The 17,862-nt window shown below is 45.6% G+C and overlaps 1 protein-coding gene across 1 annotated transcript in view; it reads right to left on the minus strand.

The window, feature by feature from the left end:
• The window catches only part of LOC124545431 (fibroin heavy chain-like), an 83,419-nt gene that overhangs the window by 17,307 nt on the left and 48,250 nt on the right, over positions 1-17,862 (minus strand). The window contains exon 2 of the mRNA XM_047124350.1: positions 14,687-14,981. Coding sequence (XP_046980306.1) covers positions 14,687-14,981 — 295 coding nt within the window. The remainder of the gene's footprint in view (positions 1-14,686; positions 14,982-17,862) is intronic.

Below are 17,862 nucleotides of genomic sequence, written 5' to 3' on the forward strand. Positions count from 1 at the left end.
AACAAAAGGACGTGATTTTTTTTAATGCCATCAATGTTTGTTAAATGACAAAGCTGTAGGATTACAATTACTATGAATCAGATTTCTTTCCATTATCAGGTCCAGTTTTATTAGATTGTGAAAACGTTCGTGGTTGTCTGTGTCCCTCTATGTTAAGGGTGGTAGGACGCCAAACGGGCCGACTTGGAGCAGGAGAGGCACCACAGGACATTTTAATTTCCAGTGTCTATACTTTTACAAATAAATTCATAAAACTTTAGCAGCATGACCAGGAAAGACAAATGGCTCAAATGGCTCTGAGCACTATGGGACTTAACATCAGAGGTCATCAGTCCCCTAGAGCTCTGAACTACTTAAAGGTAACTAACCTAAGGACAGCACACACATCCATGCCCGAGGCAGGATTCGAACCTGCGACCATAGCGGTCGCGAGATTCCAAACGGAAGCGCCTAGAACCGCTGGGCCACTCCGGCAGGCACCAGGAAGGATTCATGTGAAATTTCATCATTTTTTCACTTACTACTGGCTGCATTTGTTGCTATAGGTACACTTTTCTTCCTAAGTAAGAGAGATTCTTCGATGACTTTTGCACAGCATACAAACCATAGTTACAGCTGTATGAAACTAAAGAAGTTATTTAATTTATGAAAAAATAAATGAACTGTTACATTTTAAATTTCATGTTTAGAAAAACTTCAAGTTTTATAGTTAATTATCTCAATTTTTTTCCACAGTTTTTTAATAGATTTGGAAAATTTGAGTTTCATACACCTGTAAGTACTATTTGTATGCTATGAAAAATTCATCGAAGAATCTCTCTTACTTAGGAAGAAAAGTGTACCTATAACAACAAATGCAGCCAGTAATAATGGAAAAAATGATGAAATTTCCCATGTAAAAAAAAATGTATTTTGCTACGTTTTTGAACTTCCACTGCGATGAGTGTGAGTCCTCAATCCTTACTGGTCATGGTGACAGAGTTTTATGAATTTATTCTTGAAAGTATAGACAGTAGAAATTAAAATGACCTGTGGTGACTCTCCTGCTCCAAGTCGGCCCATTTGACTTCCTACCCCCCCTTAAATAGCACTCACACAACACTTTGACAAAAACGTCGACTAAAGCATTCAATCTCGGACAGAAGCCTTACATCAGTCTGTAGGACAAGCATGAGGGCAACGGGTCGTTACTTCACAGATAAACACGGTGAATGAAATGAGAGAGGTGAGTGTCTTGCCTCGGGCACCTGTTTACCAGTTGTCTGGTCCTCGCGTAACTTCCGGAGCTGGACCTACTGCTGGCGGACTGGTCAGCAGAACCAGTTGGGCGCGTTACGTGTGGCCGGCGCCAGGTACCGTACGCTGACGCCGCCGCTACCGGGTGACGGTCCAGCTGGAGATGCGCGCCGCTACGAGGAAAGCGACCCACGACCAGTTTAGAGGCGCGACGCGGTCGCAGAGCGCCCGCGGACACACACGGCGCACGGACCGAGTGAGGTCCGCCGGCAGTGAAAGCCGCCTGCAGATTACGTCCAGCGCGGCGGCGGTATGCGGACCATTCGTGCGTGAACCTGTCCACTTTCGCTGTTAGCGCTCGGTCCTCCCCAAGGCAATCAGTAGCGTGAAATTACTCTCCTCTTAAACAGATTCCGCAGCACGAATTCACGACAAATCTCGTCACGACTGTGAAAACTTGTGTGATAGACCTTACTGTCTTGTTTCCAGCCGTTGGAAGCAGAGAAACGACCAATTTCTGCGGATCGAAAGCCACCACCTCAGCTGAACCTTACTATAGGGCAAGTTGGGAATTGTTTGGGAACATTTCTCAAGTCCACTGAAAGGAAAACGTAACTCCGCCATCAAGCTGAGAGAACCACGCGATGCTGACCGACCACCGCGTTGTCCTCTGCCTGCCGTCAGCTACTTCTCTTCCAAGTACTTCCTCAAATGCCCTCACGGGCTCGCTAATTTCTGTTCCAGTCATTCCACCAGAGAAAAATCACGGATGGTTCAAATGTGTGTGAATTCCTAAGGGACCAAACTGCTGACGTCATCGGTCCCTAGACTTACACACTGCTTAAACTAACTTACGATAAGGACAACACGCACACCCATGCCCGAGGAAGGACTCGAACCTCCAGTGGGACGGCCGCGCAATTCGTGACACGGCGCCTCTAACCGCACGGCCACTCCGCGCGGCATTACGGATAGTACTAGACACCAAACACAGGTATTCAGTCACGCTGACAGTTCCACTACAGAGCCTCTGCTTTTAATTCCAACAACTCAGTTTCACAGTAGAAAAACTGAACATAGAGGCAGCATTGATATCCTTTTAGTTAACGTTATAATTTAACTAACAATTTCAAGCAACTTTGTACACAGTCCCTACAAATTGCCATAACATGGTATAGAAGAAACATAGAAAAGACCATTATCTGTTGACAGATATAGACGTGTTACAGTCTGTCATCTTTTCCATTAATACAAGGGATATTTACAATTTAGTCACATGCAGTAATTGTGCTACATGTCCATACATATCACTCTTGCCGTTTATGTTTTTCTGTTTTTTCTGTTTCAGTATCACTGCAATCCCTCTCATATTTCTATCTTACTCTGAGTAATTCGATTTTCCTCTCTAATTGCATGCGGTGAAAAGTTGCTATTCCTTCACACGGGGACTTCTCGGGTGGTCCGGTGACAGGCGGGTTCTTCCTGATCTTGAAAGGGTTAAGCCGACGGGTGTGAGGGAGTCGAGTGGATGCTTTCCAGACGCCGACATTGTCATAAGAGCGGGGGCGACACGCCCACAGGGGCCTGACGGAGCGGCTGGGCTAGAGATTCCGTTACTTCACAGAAACTTAGTGAAAACACTTTCTGGCAGGCTACCAGCGAGGCGTGGGAATGACTTATGTTCCCAGGCAGTCTTGGCGGGCAAATTCCCGCGTTTTCTGCCAAATCATAACTGTGATTGGCTTGCTCAGGGGATAGTTCCGTGACGTAGCTAAATCGGCGCAGAAATTGGCGCCAAGTATCTCCATTGGTGGAATAGTAGTGCGTCGGCAATAGAGTGGAATTTTACGCCGGTTTTCGAGTTGCTGATTGGAACATTTAACCACGGTCACTGTCGTGGGGGCGGGAATGTTCTGTGTTCGGTTTGTACGGGTGCTCTTGAGGGAGTCGGCTCTCGCCTTTCGGTCGGAGTAGGTTACAAGACTGAGCTCTCGCTGCTCTGGACAGCCTGCCTTCCCTTGGCTGTCTAATATACTTTCATTTAATTGTAACAGTTTGACGAAGTGGCTGAAGTTTCGACTTCAACTTAACTTTCCGAGTACAGTTGGCAATTGAGCGTTCTGCGTACAAGCGGCCTATGTTGTCCGTCTTGAGCAGTTTTGGCTAAAGTTGACTGTATCAGAGTTACTGTGTGACTTCGCTTGTTAAAATCAATCACTGTACCGTCAGTGATTGTGTGGCGAGCCCTCTTCATCTCCCTCAGACACGCTTTTGTATTGATAGGAAGTCCTTAGTCTGGAACAACCAGACCAGGATAATTTGTTTCGGACGGGACGTCGAAGCAACCAGCCATCGCCTGCGGTACGTCAGATCGTGTCCTCGCAGTTAAGAAGACAGCTTGGTAGTGTATGTCTGCAGCACCGGCAGATTAGGGAATTTTACTCTGTGATAATCAGAGCTCAGCAGAGCGTGCCTGTTACCGTGTTTTCTTGCGTGGTTCTGTCTTGGATGTTCATTGTCTGAGTTCTCACTACTGTAGAAGCAATTAATGTTGGGTTGGCTGGGTGTTTCTCCTAAGATTTGAGTTGCAAGGAATTGGCTCCACATACCACTTGGTCATAAACGTCACAAGCTAGTTTATGGACAACTTCACCTTCACAACATTTATTTGAGTATCCAATTTGATGTATTGTAAATGTTTCATGTGTTTTGTTTATTATTTTGAGTTTAGTCATAATAAATCAAATTGTTATTTTGGACAGAACTTTCGTTCTGTGGACCGGTAAAGCAACCCTTTGATTTCTCACTTCGTTAATGAAACTATCCTTTATCAATTTAATTTCTATCAAATTAAATTATTGCAGGTGGTAAACTCTTTTCTACTCCACTTGCAGGGTCGATTACAGTCAGTTCGCTATTTTTCTTAATCCATCTGCAACAGCAAAAGTCGGAGTTCGAAAAGGGAGGGGGCTTAGAGCACCATTTCCATATGAAGACTCTAGAAGAATTTATTGTTAAATACACTGCTAGCCCCTGCACTTCGCAACATCTCACAATCTGTTTCGCAATACCAGTTGCATTACTAGCTAAGGTAGATCATCCTGTTTAAGAAATTTAAATTGTTATATCTTCAGTTTCCACCAGTGGCATTTCCTTAGTGGTAACTATTTCTCTCTACTTTTTGTAGACCTGAAGATGGCTGTTCAACAACTGAAATCGTTTATAAGCGTGGGGCAAATAAAAGTGGCCTGGGATACAGTGTTCCAGGGTACAAAGAAACACAGCAGAGAAAAGAAAGTACAGTACTAACCTAACTATAGCAGATGTTGAACGCGACCGACATTCATCTCTTTGCACGTTTGGGCCCTGATTAGCAAGTTGCTGAAGGCGGAGGGAAGCTGGACTGCTGGAATGGCTGCAGTCTCATCTTAAACGTTCAGCGACAGTTCTTGAAGACTGTTTGGTTGTTGCGATACACATTAGATCTGAGGACTCTCCACAAAAGCAATCGAACTGGGCGGCCAGCTAGGCCCGCGAAAGTACTGACCTCTGCTGAAAACTCTGTCAGGCGTGAAGACTGTGTAAGTGTGCTCCAAGATTCGGCCAGTTGTATGGGCAGTCGCTCCATCCAGTTGGAAGTAACTGTAGGTGTTTTCCTTTTCCGTTAGTAGTGCTATTCATGACCAATCGTATCTACTTCTCCGGGCCACTTTTACTTCCCTCACCCTGTATGACTACTTATTTATGAAGTGATGAAGACAAATAATTTTCCTGTCAAAAGTTTCGTATCACGTGTCTCCTTAAGAGACTAAGTTTCGTCTTACAGACCTATCTATGCTACGAAGCATTTTGAGACTTAGTCTGAAAACTGGCTCTTTCTAAATTTCATTTACAACTTCACAAAGAATGTAGAAAAAGCTCAGCACATAACGCCTCGAAATAAAACCCCTAGTAAAGAGTCGTTTCATTCTGGTGCTGCAAGATCCTTAACGTAAAACATTGTGTTCTCGTTCCGCGAATGTGCTGGACGAATAAACAATCGTAATTTATTGTGTCTGACCTTCTAACGTGGCGGCAGTCCTGAAGTAGTAGTAAGAGAATGCTAACCGAATATTGTACGGATAGTCTAATATTACAAGTGAATACTGCACGTCTCATGTGATTATTACCTATGGGCATTGTTATCGCGTTATTTATTGAATGAAAATGTAGTCCTGACTAGAATCATAATAAATTACTATTATTCTTTCACACAGACAAAAGTACGAGGAACAACTTGTTTATACATAGTCTATTTTTTTCCTGTTGCTCGAAGTGGATTCGTTTTCAGAAAGGGTTCTCTATGTAGCCAATATTTATGTGGTGCCCTTTACAAGTTGTAGGAGTAATTTATTTTAATGTACAGAAAGCGCGTGCATTGGCTATAACTTCCCTATCGACACAGCGGTTATGTGCTCTTCGCTGCTCTTTCAAAATCGTCACCCGCTGTTTAGACTTTTCCTTTGTCGGTGCGTTGTAATAATGGTTCCTTGTTTCATCTACTCTGATGAAGTGACCGGAGTTATTTTTAACTAAGTTTAAGTACCGCATAGCGAAAGATAATTTTAACGAGTTTCTGGTCGGTGATTAACAGTCGTGGGCCATATCGAGGGACCCAAAAGTTCTTGGAGAACGTGGTGGACAGGGAATATCGAGATCTCTGCACTCTCACTGAGGTCGGCTACCAACAGTTCGAGGCCACTGAGTACGGTGCCGCGAATTGTCACCACAATCTCGTCGGCCAAATAGTTTTCATTCCTCCTGAGCACTCACTGTCTTGAAGACACAAATATGTATAAATTCTACTATTCCATTTTTAACTATCGTAGACAAAGAGGACGGACCTTTCAGTTTAAAAGACAACTTCTTGATTATACTGAATAGAATTTAAATCCTCTAAAAATAAGTAAACAATAACAGATGGTTAAAGACCTTGAGATTGTTACACTTATCTCAAAACTTTGTTCCTAAAGCTATTTGTTGCTAATAATAAGGCTCTTCACGACCAGAGTATTAAAAATAAAACTAATTTCCATACAGACTTAGTATTCCAGTCTAGAGCTCAGAATGGGGTGGAAAAATCCTTAAGAGGTTATGGGTAGACATCAGATAGGATATAGGAAATGACAATATATTCAGAGGGTACCCCTTTTAACCGGTAAATGGTTCAAGATGTAATGAAGCTTACGGTTAATGATACAACGCAGAAAGGGTGTAATTTTGTTCCATGCTTAATACCATTAACCAACCAACCGATAAACGGAAAACGTATTGTGTCAAGCGGTCTAAACGTTCAAACGTGTGTGAATTTCTAAGGGACCAAACTGCTGAGGTCATTGGTCCCTAGACTTACACACTGCTTAAACTAACTTAAAGTAACTTACCCCAAGAACAGCACACACACCCATGCACGAGGGAGGACTCGAACCTACGGCGGGAGGGGCCGCGCAGTCCGTGACATGGCACCTCAAACCTCGCGGCCACTCCGCGCGGCCGAAGCGGTCTGTCACATTGACCTCCATCATCACATGCAGCAAGAAGATTAGAGGAGTTTAAACTATAATAAAGGATTCCGGCCGCTCAATATCGACACATTTTTCAGATTATTTTGCGAGCAGTTTCAACAGATATATTGACAAGCATTATATTACTGTAACAGACTTCTCAAGAGCTTTCGAATGTCGTTAAAAATACCCCATTCCTTAAAATAATACATGTTTCAATGCCTCAGTTGATTGTGCTGTTTTAAATAGAAACTCATGTAAAGAAATTAAGCGCCCCTTTCCGCAATGTTTTTCAAGTCCCTCATTGCGATATCTTGAAAAGAATAAACACCGACTGAAAAGGCCCTGAGGCCTAACGGTACCGACCGGCCGCCGTGTCATCCTCAGACCTTAGGCGTCACTGGATGCGGATACGGAGGGGCAAGTGGTCAGCACACCACTCTCCCAGCAGTTGTCAGTCTTCGTGACTGGTGCCGCTACTTCTCAGTCATGTAGCTCCTCGACTGGCCTCACAAGGGCTGAGAGCACCTCGCTTGGCGACAGCACTCGGCAGAACCGGTCGGTGACCCATCTAAGTGCTAGCCCACCCCAAAAGCGCTTAACTTCAGTGATCTGCCAGGGACCGGCGTCACCACTGAGGCAAGGCTGTTGGCCGCGATATCTTGAACGTTCATGTAGTAAGAGCCGTGATACATACACATCTACACGTAGATACATACCCTAAAAACAACCATATAGTGCGTAGCGGAAGGTTTCTTGTACCACTGCTACTCACTGCCTTTTCTATTCCACTCGCTAATAGAGAGAGGAGGAAACATCTTCATGCTTCCCCACAATCCCTGGTTTCTCTTATCTTCTCTTCGCGGTCGTCACGTGAGGTGTACGAGGTTTGTCCGGAAAATACGTGTAAAAGTTGAATAATAACCTTATTTTACAATTATTCAGGTATTACAATACGGTCTCCTTCAAAGTACTCGCCCTGAGACGCGATACGCTTCTGCCAACGCCGTTTCCACTGTTGATAACATTGTGAAAGTCTTCAGTTGTGATGTTGTTCAGTTGGCGTGTCGTTTCCGCCTTGATGGCCTCCACATCTCCCAAGTGCCGCCCCCGAAGCACCATTTTGCATTTCGGGAACATGAAGAAGTCACACAGGGCTAAATCGGGTGAATAAGGCGGGTGGTCTGTCACGGTGATCGAGCTTCGGGCCAAAAACTCGCGCACAACGTGCGACGTGTGAGCGGGCGCATTGTCGTGATGAAGGATCCACCTGCCCCCTTTTGCCAACTCCGGTCGAACTCGGGCCACACGAGCTCTGAGACGTGTCAGAACTTGAACGTAAAAATTTCGGTTCACTCTCTTCGCCTTGTGAACAATGCCCCTAGGATCAAAGAAAACAATCAACATTGTCTTCACATTGGACCTTGCTTTTCGCTACTTTTTTGTTCTCGGTTCTCCTGCTAGTTTCCATTCCTTGCTTTGCGATTTGAGCTCCACATCGAATTCGTAAAACCTGGACTCGTCTCCAGTGATGACTCGGTTGAGAAAGTCCCCTCGTTCCTCTGCTTCCAACCAATCCTCACTGCACTCAAACCTCTTTGTTGTCTGTTCTGGCGTCAAGAGATTCGGTACGATTTTCGCACACAGTTTCTTCATTTCATGTTTTTGTGTCAGGATTTCGTGAACGATTGTTTTGGGGATTGACTGCTCTTCAGCAATCATTCTGACTGTCAATCTACGGTCTTGAAGAACACAAGCCCGAAGTCGTTCAACATTTGCATCGGAACTCGATGTCGACGGGCGTCCTGGGCGAGGGTCATCGTTCACTTCTTCTCGGCCATCCGGGAACCTTTTTAACCACTTGTTCACGTTTGGTTCCTTCAGAGAATTGTCTCCGTAAACCTGTTTCAAACACTCAAAAATCTCACGGCCATTCTTGCCTAGCTTTGCAAGAAACTTGATGTTGACGCGCTGTTCCTCAATCAGAGAGAGCTCCATGCCGACGGCAGGTGAAAAAGAGTAACTCTCAACAAGCTGCCGCACACTCCTACCTTCACGCAGAGTGCTCTGACTCGAACTGAGCGTTGATGGGATTGATTACAGCAGTAGTCCCATCTGGTGGTGACTGCAACTTGTAACATAAAGACATTATTCAACTTTTATACGTATTATGCGGACAAACCTCGTATGTTAGTGTTACTAGAATAGTTCCACATTCTTTCGCAAATGCCGGTTCTTTTAACTTTCTCGATTGTGTTTGGCGAAAGAACGACTTGTTCCTCCAGGGATTTCCACTCGAGTTCACAGAGCATTTCCGTACTACTAGCGTGTTGACTGATAATACCGGTATCAAATAGAAGCAGCATTCCTATGAATTCCGTCTGTGTCCTCGTTTAACTCAGCTTAGCAGGGAATCCCAAGCACTCAGCAGCGTCGCAAAATGTGTCGCACAAGTGTACTGTTCGCCATCTGCTGTCTGCTTTATAGATGAGCTACAAATTCCAATAAATCGAAGCCGACAAATCAATGGGACAGCGTGAAACAGTACGCCACTAAGTACTATGCTCTTAGATTGCACGACTATTTTTCCTACTTATCTGCGTTAACTTACATTTTTTCCACATATAGAGCAAGCTGCCACTCGTCACAACTAATAGAACTTCAGTCAAAGTCATCCTGTTTCCTCGTACAGTCTCTCAAAAACGATACTTTCGCGTACATTACAACACCACCAGTAGACAATGGTATTTTGCTGCTCACACTGTTTGTCAGATCGTTTACATGTCACAGTACTCAGACAGCATACGTGATAAAACCCTTGCACCTTCTCTTTTTCTACCGGTTAATTATTACGATGTCGCTCGTAATGAGCAACGTGTTGAGGCGCGGAACGAGCGCTCGCTTTGACTGCAGGTGTCGAAAGAAGTGCTGCGTCAGTGTTGTTAGGAGGCGCCAGCGAACACAGTATGTGGGCGTCGCCGCTGGCGGGTGATCCACCTGCCTCGGCTTTCCTCGCCCCCCCCCTCCCCCTCCTTCGGCCCTCTATTCCGCACTCTTCCTTTTTGAACGTCCCGAGAGCGGTGCCCGCTTTCTAGTCCACACCTTGGTGCCGGGCTGCTTCCGGATTGCAGTTCCGCTACGGCGCTCACCTCAGGCGCTCCACTCTGAAACACTCACTATGTTTACATGGGGCTCCCAAAACCGGATTTCGTAAACCGTTTTCACAATAACGTTTCTATTTGGTCATGTAAACACTCCAAAATCGATTCTGGAAACCCGTTTCTAGCTGCCTGTTTTCCACTTCCACACTCGATTTTCGCTCCCACGTAGACGCGCAACTGCTTTTGAAATGTGCCTGGGTCGTCAGGTTACGTCTTGTGTTCAAAATATTCGGCTAATATGGACGGAGTGATTTATTGTGCAGTGAAACAGAAGGAGAAATATTGGACTAAGCATGAAGCTGCCTCTCGCTGATATTTAAGTGAAGAGTAATGCCAATTGTGCTAACTAAATCAGACGCCATACTTTTCTTGGCTAGAAAATCCGCTTCAGACCTTAACTTGTAAACACATAATCAAAAAACGGTTTACGAAATTCGGTTCTCTTTCGTTAAGATGTGTCGCGTGTAAACGTACTGACTGTCAGTCTCTTCTTTTGTCTGTGCTACTCGCTATTGGTTCATAAACCCACGCCTATTTGCAGTCGTCTATTCCGTCTGCGAATTTTACAGTGACCTAATACAGCGACGGACATCCGCAGGAAAAATTATGCTAACATTGTTTAATGAATCCGAGCCAAATTCAGAGTAGTCTCATGCGCTATCGTCTACGCCATGCGAACCGCTAATTGTATCTGTCAAGCCATTTCAATCTGTGCGCTCAACGGCCTCGTTCGCTAACATCAATGCCAGTTAAGTCGAAAACAGCGCAACGTGTGGAATTTTTGTTCTTAACAATTTTTTCTCACCGCAAGCTACCGTGCATAACCCTTTCAAACTTTTCTGATTGTTTTCGACCACCTTGTATGGAAGTGAATGTCGGATTCTTCCCGAGAATGACAGACGCACAAGAAATAGCGCACCGATGAGAATTTTACGCGTTTTCTCAGTGATGTAACGTTGAGGGACAGAGTGAGAAGTTAAAATATAAGACAACAATTGCATATAGATGAAATGGTACATCATGTGCAAGAGCACAGGCGTTTTTCTGTTTTTAATTTGTGGTAAGTTGCTATGGGACCAAACTACTGAGGTCATCGGTTCCTAGGCTTACAAGGCTCGAACCTCCGACGGGAGGTGGGGGGGTGGGGGGGGGGGGGAGCCACACGAACCGTGACAAGGCACCCAAAACCACTGGGCTACACCGCGCGACGAGAACAAATCTACTAAATGGCATCGTCACGTTTTTGTAGTGCCAGAGACTGGTTTGGCCTATGAAATACGCCAGTAACTACCCAAAAGAAAGAGATTTAGGAAAGACTGACCATCGACTGGGTGAATAAGTTGTGTAGTCGCAGAATGGGACCGTATTCCATGCTAGGAATGGATGTTGGTTCTGTTGATGGTGGTCAACACTGTATTTGAAGGTATATAATTGCCCGGCTGATTCTTAATAAATGATTACGTCAGTTCCAAATTAAAATGAATTAAATTCAATGAAATAAAGTTAATGAATCTATAGGGATAAAATCTATGAACATGCAGTGACATGAAATTACATCAGTGAAATCTAGTCAGGTGTGGTAAATTTGAAATGTTATATCTCAAGAGTAATGAAAATTTGTTCCGTAACGGGAAAAGATACATAGAATTACTACTTTTCCCACTTTTACTACACCTCAACAGTTAGCGACTGGGTGATCAGAGACAGGCGAGCATCCAGGATTCGGTTATGGGGGTCGCTGTGTGTTACGGTGTCTTTCTCTTACCGGTCCCGCAGTTCCTCTCCCCCCCCCACCCCTTTCACCACCAAATATAACTTGCCGTCAGCTTCACTCCTGATGCGTGTCATGTTTGAGGTTTGTACGATTTCAATAGCAGTTACTGTATCATATATAAAACATGTTGGTGTAGTATTGATAAATCGTTTAATTAACATAAAATATGCAAAGTAATAATTATATTTGTGTTATATTTGTGAATAATACATTGACGTAACATAGGAAAATGTCACCTATGAAAAGTATATGTCTTCACACTGATGAAGTGCTTGCGTCACACAAGTAATTTAAGGTTTACAACAACAAGGAACTCTCACAACTTTGATAACGTCAAATTTTACCCAATACAAAACCAAAGTGGGCACTCACAACTATCATGTATTGGGAAAACTTTTAGTAACCTATGCTTGTACGAGCATACAAGGGAAATTCTGTTTGTTTCGGACGTTTCGGGAAGTTACTTTTTAGGCTTCTGACCCATTACTGTAGGGTCTCTTCCTTTTCTGACTTACACAGTTGTCTGTGATTCATTGTATTCCTGTAAAACACCTCACAAACTTCAAACCATGCCAGTCTATTCTTAATATTATCGACATACTCATTGGAAGACGTTTAATACATTTCAAGGTATTTGCTCATCTCTTCAATAAACAATGTCACATCCAAACCTATGCAACTGTGATGGCGTGACAGCAACTGCTTCTAGGGTTGTGAACGCCTGTACACAGCCCTATTGTCCCACAAAGTCAACTGATTGGCGACGATGTGAGATCGCTGCGAGCACAGTTCGCAGCTTCACCGCCGTAGTGTGCGTGGCTCTTCAACGAGCGAGAAAATGACGCTGACACTGGTGTGCATGCAGCCTATGCAGAGGACTGCGATGGAGTGAGACCGCACCTGTATATACACTGGGCAACACGATTAATACGTCAGTTCTTAGAAGCCCCGTACTTGTCTCCCAATGCGGCACGAAAGCCTGAAATTTGTCTCAAAGCTGCCTCTTAAACGGTGCAGAGGTGGAGCATCCTGCGACGTCGCCTTCAGGCTGAAAAAGGTTAACATTCTTTGCTGCTTCGGAGTACGTTCAAATTTCGTCCAGTGGTTTCGAACGGTCCCTAGTGATTTCAGCCTAAACACCAGAGTATTAGTTGCGCTCGCGCTACACTGCGAAGGGATGACATCATGTTCAGTGTGGATGAAGGCTCACGCTGTCCTTAGAGGGATTGAATCGTCTGTGCCGTGCCGGTAATGTCAAAGATTGGCAAGAACTTCATCCAGTTGCTCATCGCACTATGAATGGTTGGTTTAGATAGCGAAATGTGTGGGAATCAACGGGCAAAGGGAGGGCATAATTTCATTGACAACTCCCAAGACCTTTGCATGTCGATTCTGAGCAGCGGTTTGTCTGAAATATTTTCCTCGATCCCTCATAAGAAAATGTCGTGATTTCATCGCAGGGTATTGCGTATCTAACTTCCTTCACGGAAGCGTCATACGAACGTGGGTAAGAGGGAGTATGGTGACGTTCCCATCTACGTTAAGAAGCTGAAGAAACGATTTAAATTTTGAGCCAGGTCCAGGATTTGCACCCAGGTCGCCTTGCTTACTATGCCGTTATATCACCCCAGCAGCATACCTATTGCAGCTGCATGGCCTGCCCTAGTCCAGTGTCAACCCTAACATGAATTGGTGTTAGGGAAGACAGTGGCCTAGGGTAGTCCATGCATCTGTGTTACCTATTCTGCTGTGGTGATGTAGTGGTTACCACACCTGCCTAGTAAGCAAGGAGACCTGGGTGCAAGTCATGGCTGTTGCTCAAATTTTAATTCATTTCTTCGCCGTCTTTATCGTATATAGAGTTGAGATTCAAATGTCTCAAGGAAAACTTCATAACATGAGACCTTCCGATAACCTGACATGTCCACGGAGATGTTTAGCATAATTTTGGAGAAATTTGTTGCCAATGTGACGTCATTAACCTACCTTACAACTCATATGAACTTGAGAGCTCTAGTGTTTTTATTCATTTCTCACATGTATCGACAACTTGTTTGAAGCTTTGTCGAGGGCGAGGTGACGTCGCATGGCGCCACCCTTGCTCAGTGTTACAGAAGATGTTTCCAGAATGAGATTTTCACTCTGCAGCGGAGTGTGCGCTGATATGAAACTTCCTGGCAGATTAAAATTGTGTGCCGGACCGACACTCGAACTCGGGAACTTTGCCTTTCGCGGGCATGTGCTCTACCAACTCAGCTACCGAAGCACGACTCACGCCCTGTCCCTACAGCTTTACTTCTACCAGTACCTCGTCTCCTACTTTCATATCATATCAGCACACACTGCCCTGCAGAGTGAAAATCTCATTCTGGAAACATCCCCCAGGCTGTGGCTGTGCCATGTCTCCGCAATATCCTTTCTTTCAGGAGTGCTAGTTCTGCAAGGTTCGCAGGAGAGCTTCTGTTAAGTTTGGAAGGTAGGAGACGAGGTACTGGTAGAAGTAAAGCTGTAGGGACAGGGCGTGAGTCGTGCTTCGGTAGCTGAGTTGGTAGAGCACATGCCCGCGAAAGGCAAAGGTCCCGAGTTCGAGTCTCGGTCAGGCACACAGTTTTAATCTGCCAGGAAGTTTCGTTATAGAAGATGTCTGTAGGCACTTTTGAGGCAAATTTCAAACTTCCACGTTGCAATGGGGAAAAATGGTTCAAATGGCTCTGAGCACTATGGGACTTAACTTCTCTGGTCATCAGTCCCCTAGAACTTAGAACTACTTAAACCTAACTAACCTAAGGACATCGCACACATCCATGCCCGAGGCAAGATTTTAACCTGCGACCGTAAAGGTCGGGCGGCTCCAGACTGTAGCGCCTAGAACCGCTCGGCCACGCAATGGGGGAAAATTACGGGGTATCGAAAAAGTGACTCTTTAACTGTGTTGCGCAATGTGCTGTGAGTGCATGGCGCAAGCTACTGACCTGTGGCGAGGTCTACGCTGGTGGGGCGGAACCCGCGCCGGCCCGCAGTGTAGGAGATGCCGAGTCGGCGGCCGGAGGCGGCGTCGGTGTACTGGTAGCGGCCGCGCAGCTCGTTGCCGGCGTCCGCCTCTACGGCGTGGCTGTGGGCCGCCGCGTCGCCGGTGTCGTAGCCGAATAGGTAGCCGCCGGCCGCCTTCTGCAGGTAGTACTCGGCGCGCCGGCCTGCCGGGATGCCCGGCACGTGGCGGTAGCCGGGGGACGCCGCCGCTAGGGCCATCAGCGCCAACGCCGGCACCTGCAGCGAGACCGCAGCCCGTTAACAGTTGCCTCAATGTGTGTGGTAAATGACGATGATAGTTTTACTATCGAGGCGGATACAAAATCATTGACCGTCCCCAGGGTGCACTATGCAGCAGAGCTCCCTCTCAGTTCGAACTCCGTACCTTCGGGGGAGAGGGGGGGAGGGGAGGGGAGGGGGGGGGGGGGGGGGAGCGGCTGGCAGCAGCTTAGTACGCCGCTCTTCAGCCTACAAAGTGTTATAAACATAATAAGATATGAAACAATAAAAGCAGGTGATAAAAACGGTGACTTTCAAATTGTAAAATTGCTTAAAAGTGAGGAAGTTAAAATATAAAACAAGAGTTGACGATGCTAAGTTAAAAACACAGTAAGCAGATAAGTACAATAGTAGAGAGACAATAAAAAAAAATACACGGCGACAGATTGGTTTCTCTTCGCAAGAGATAAAAAAAAATCACACCCAGCGACAGCATGGTTTCTATTTGCTGCACTTCGGAAAAGACGCACAACACTTACAGCTCATTTAAAACACTGCACTAAAAAGTTGGCAAGGAGATGACACATCACCGCCTAGGTCAGATGGGGGGAGGGGTGGCAGCCCGGACTGAAGAGCGGGGGGGGGGGGGGGGGCAGGGAGGAGAGGAAAAAGCAAAAGGGGGAGGAGGAAGGAGCCGAAGGAGGTTCAAATGGCTCTGAGCACTTAGCATCTGAGGCCATCAGTCCCCTAGAACTTAGAACTACTTAAACCTAACTAACCGAAGGACATCACACACATCCATGCCCGAGGCAGGATTCGAACCTGCGACCGTAGCGGTCACGCGGTTCCAAACTGAAGCGCCTAGCCGAAGGAGGTTCAAATGGCTCTCAGCACTATGGGACTTAACATCGATGGTCATCAGTCCCCTAGAACTTAGAACTACTTAAACCTAACTAACCTAAGGACAGCACACAACACCCAGCCATCACGAGGCAGAGAAAATCCCTGACCCCGCCGGGAATCGAACCCGGGAACCCGGGCGTGGGAAGCGAGAACGCTACCGCACGACCACGAGATGCGGGCGCCGAAGGAGGGAGAGGACTCATAAGATGGGTGGAGGGGGGGGGGGGGGGGGGTGGGCAGGGCAGACATGTGAGTGAGTGGGGAAAGGCAGAGGAGGAGATTGCAAATGGGCTCAGGGGAGACAAGGGAGTCAGTGAGAGGGTAGGTCGGGAAGAGGGAAAAATGGAAAAATAGGATGGGTGGGAGGGGGAGAAGAGGGAGCCCAGGAAAAGGACAGAGGTACGGAGGGGGAGGCGAAGATCAGAGTTGATACGGGGGAAATTTCAATGAAAGTGGGAGGGGCACCAAAATTGGAATCTCGCACTACGATCAAGAACGAGAACAGCCAAACAGCTCGAGAGCTAGCGATAAGAGTCCAAACAGACCCATTACGAAAGTCGGAAAAAAGAAAAAAAAGAAATGTCGTCTTTACCGCCGATGTATTGAGCAAAACAATAGAGTTGTACACCACTAATCATTAAAATGGCATTGTGCGTACAAAGTATTGGACAGCTGAGTAGAACCAAGTATGCGAGGCAAATGTTGTACCTCAACATCTCTGTCATTATTGCTGGTATTGGTGAGATAAAGTTGACATTTCGCGAGTTGTAGCTGGTTCCCTCCAATCAGGTTGCTCAACGTCACGCGGATCCGTTCACTGTTGCCAAACTGCCACAACAATTACTTCACTTCCAATTCCTTATCCTTTCTTCCTTGACGTGTTTGGCTCCCGAATCCTGGGTCTGTCCTTTTCACTTCGTATTTCATCACACATGGAAACCACATCAAAAACAACACACACACACACACACACACACACACACACAGATACATACATGCACAACGATGCTAACAAAATACACAGCACTACTGGATCCTTCCACCCAGGACGCTATTCAGCGTCATTTATACAGCTATTATAATCAAAGAGATCGGCTTATATTAGATAAGCTTCACACGACATAGCACGAAGCCGAATTTTTTAAGGCTGTCAAGTAGTCGTGGCAACGCAGAAACCAAACTCATAAATACATGAGCAAGTGCACTGTAATGGAGTAGCGTAGTGATCTCTGTACAAATGTTACTTGTAGGAGGACCAAGGTTCGAATCTCGTCCAACGCAGCTAAATTTTCTATTTGTCTTAACCTTGTAAGAAAACTTTGATTATAATTTATCTTAAGTTAACTTGCTTAAATACGTTTTCTTTGTTTCTAATACTTCGCTGCGTCACTTTCATTATCGTATAGACCTTTATATTTGCTCTTATTTTTCTTCCTATCTTTTTTTCGTTTGGAATCTGCTTTTGCCTATAATAAGCAAGAAAGTGCCAACCGGAACTTCTCATCAGCTGATAACGCGGCATCCCATGTCGCCATTGTGAGGGTAGTTTCAGGAAACCAATGACGGGGATAATTACAGTTTTGTTTTGCCGCTACAACTGAAATGCTGCTGTGGAAGATGGCTATGCAAACAAACAACATGGTGAAATTTTTCTATCTAGAGTTTGCTCGTAAGGATTAGCTTTAAATGCTCTGAACAAACCAATTGTGAGTTTAGGTCTGCCGCAGACTGTTGATCGCCGTTTCTCGGTGAGATTGCACATCACAAGATTGTGGTAAGGTTAGAACACGAGTTTAAATTAACGGTTACGAAACCCGCTGTCTGCCGCAGTTCAGTCATTGGTCATTTAAAATCACCTGTGGACCGAGCATTTCCCGTTTCTGTCATACGTCGCGTTAGCCGCTTCCAACGCTGCTCCGCGTTACACATTAACAGCATTTCTGAAGAGACCCGCCGTGTTTGTATGTCGCCTACAATCAGCTGTAGCCGGCAGCGG

This window comes from Schistocerca americana, chromosome 8, assembly GCF_021461395.2.
Source record: "Schistocerca americana isolate TAMUIC-IGC-003095 chromosome 8, iqSchAmer2.1, whole genome shotgun sequence".
In the NCBI taxonomy this organism is placed as follows: Eukaryota; Metazoa; Arthropoda; class Insecta; order Orthoptera; family Acrididae; genus Schistocerca; species Schistocerca americana.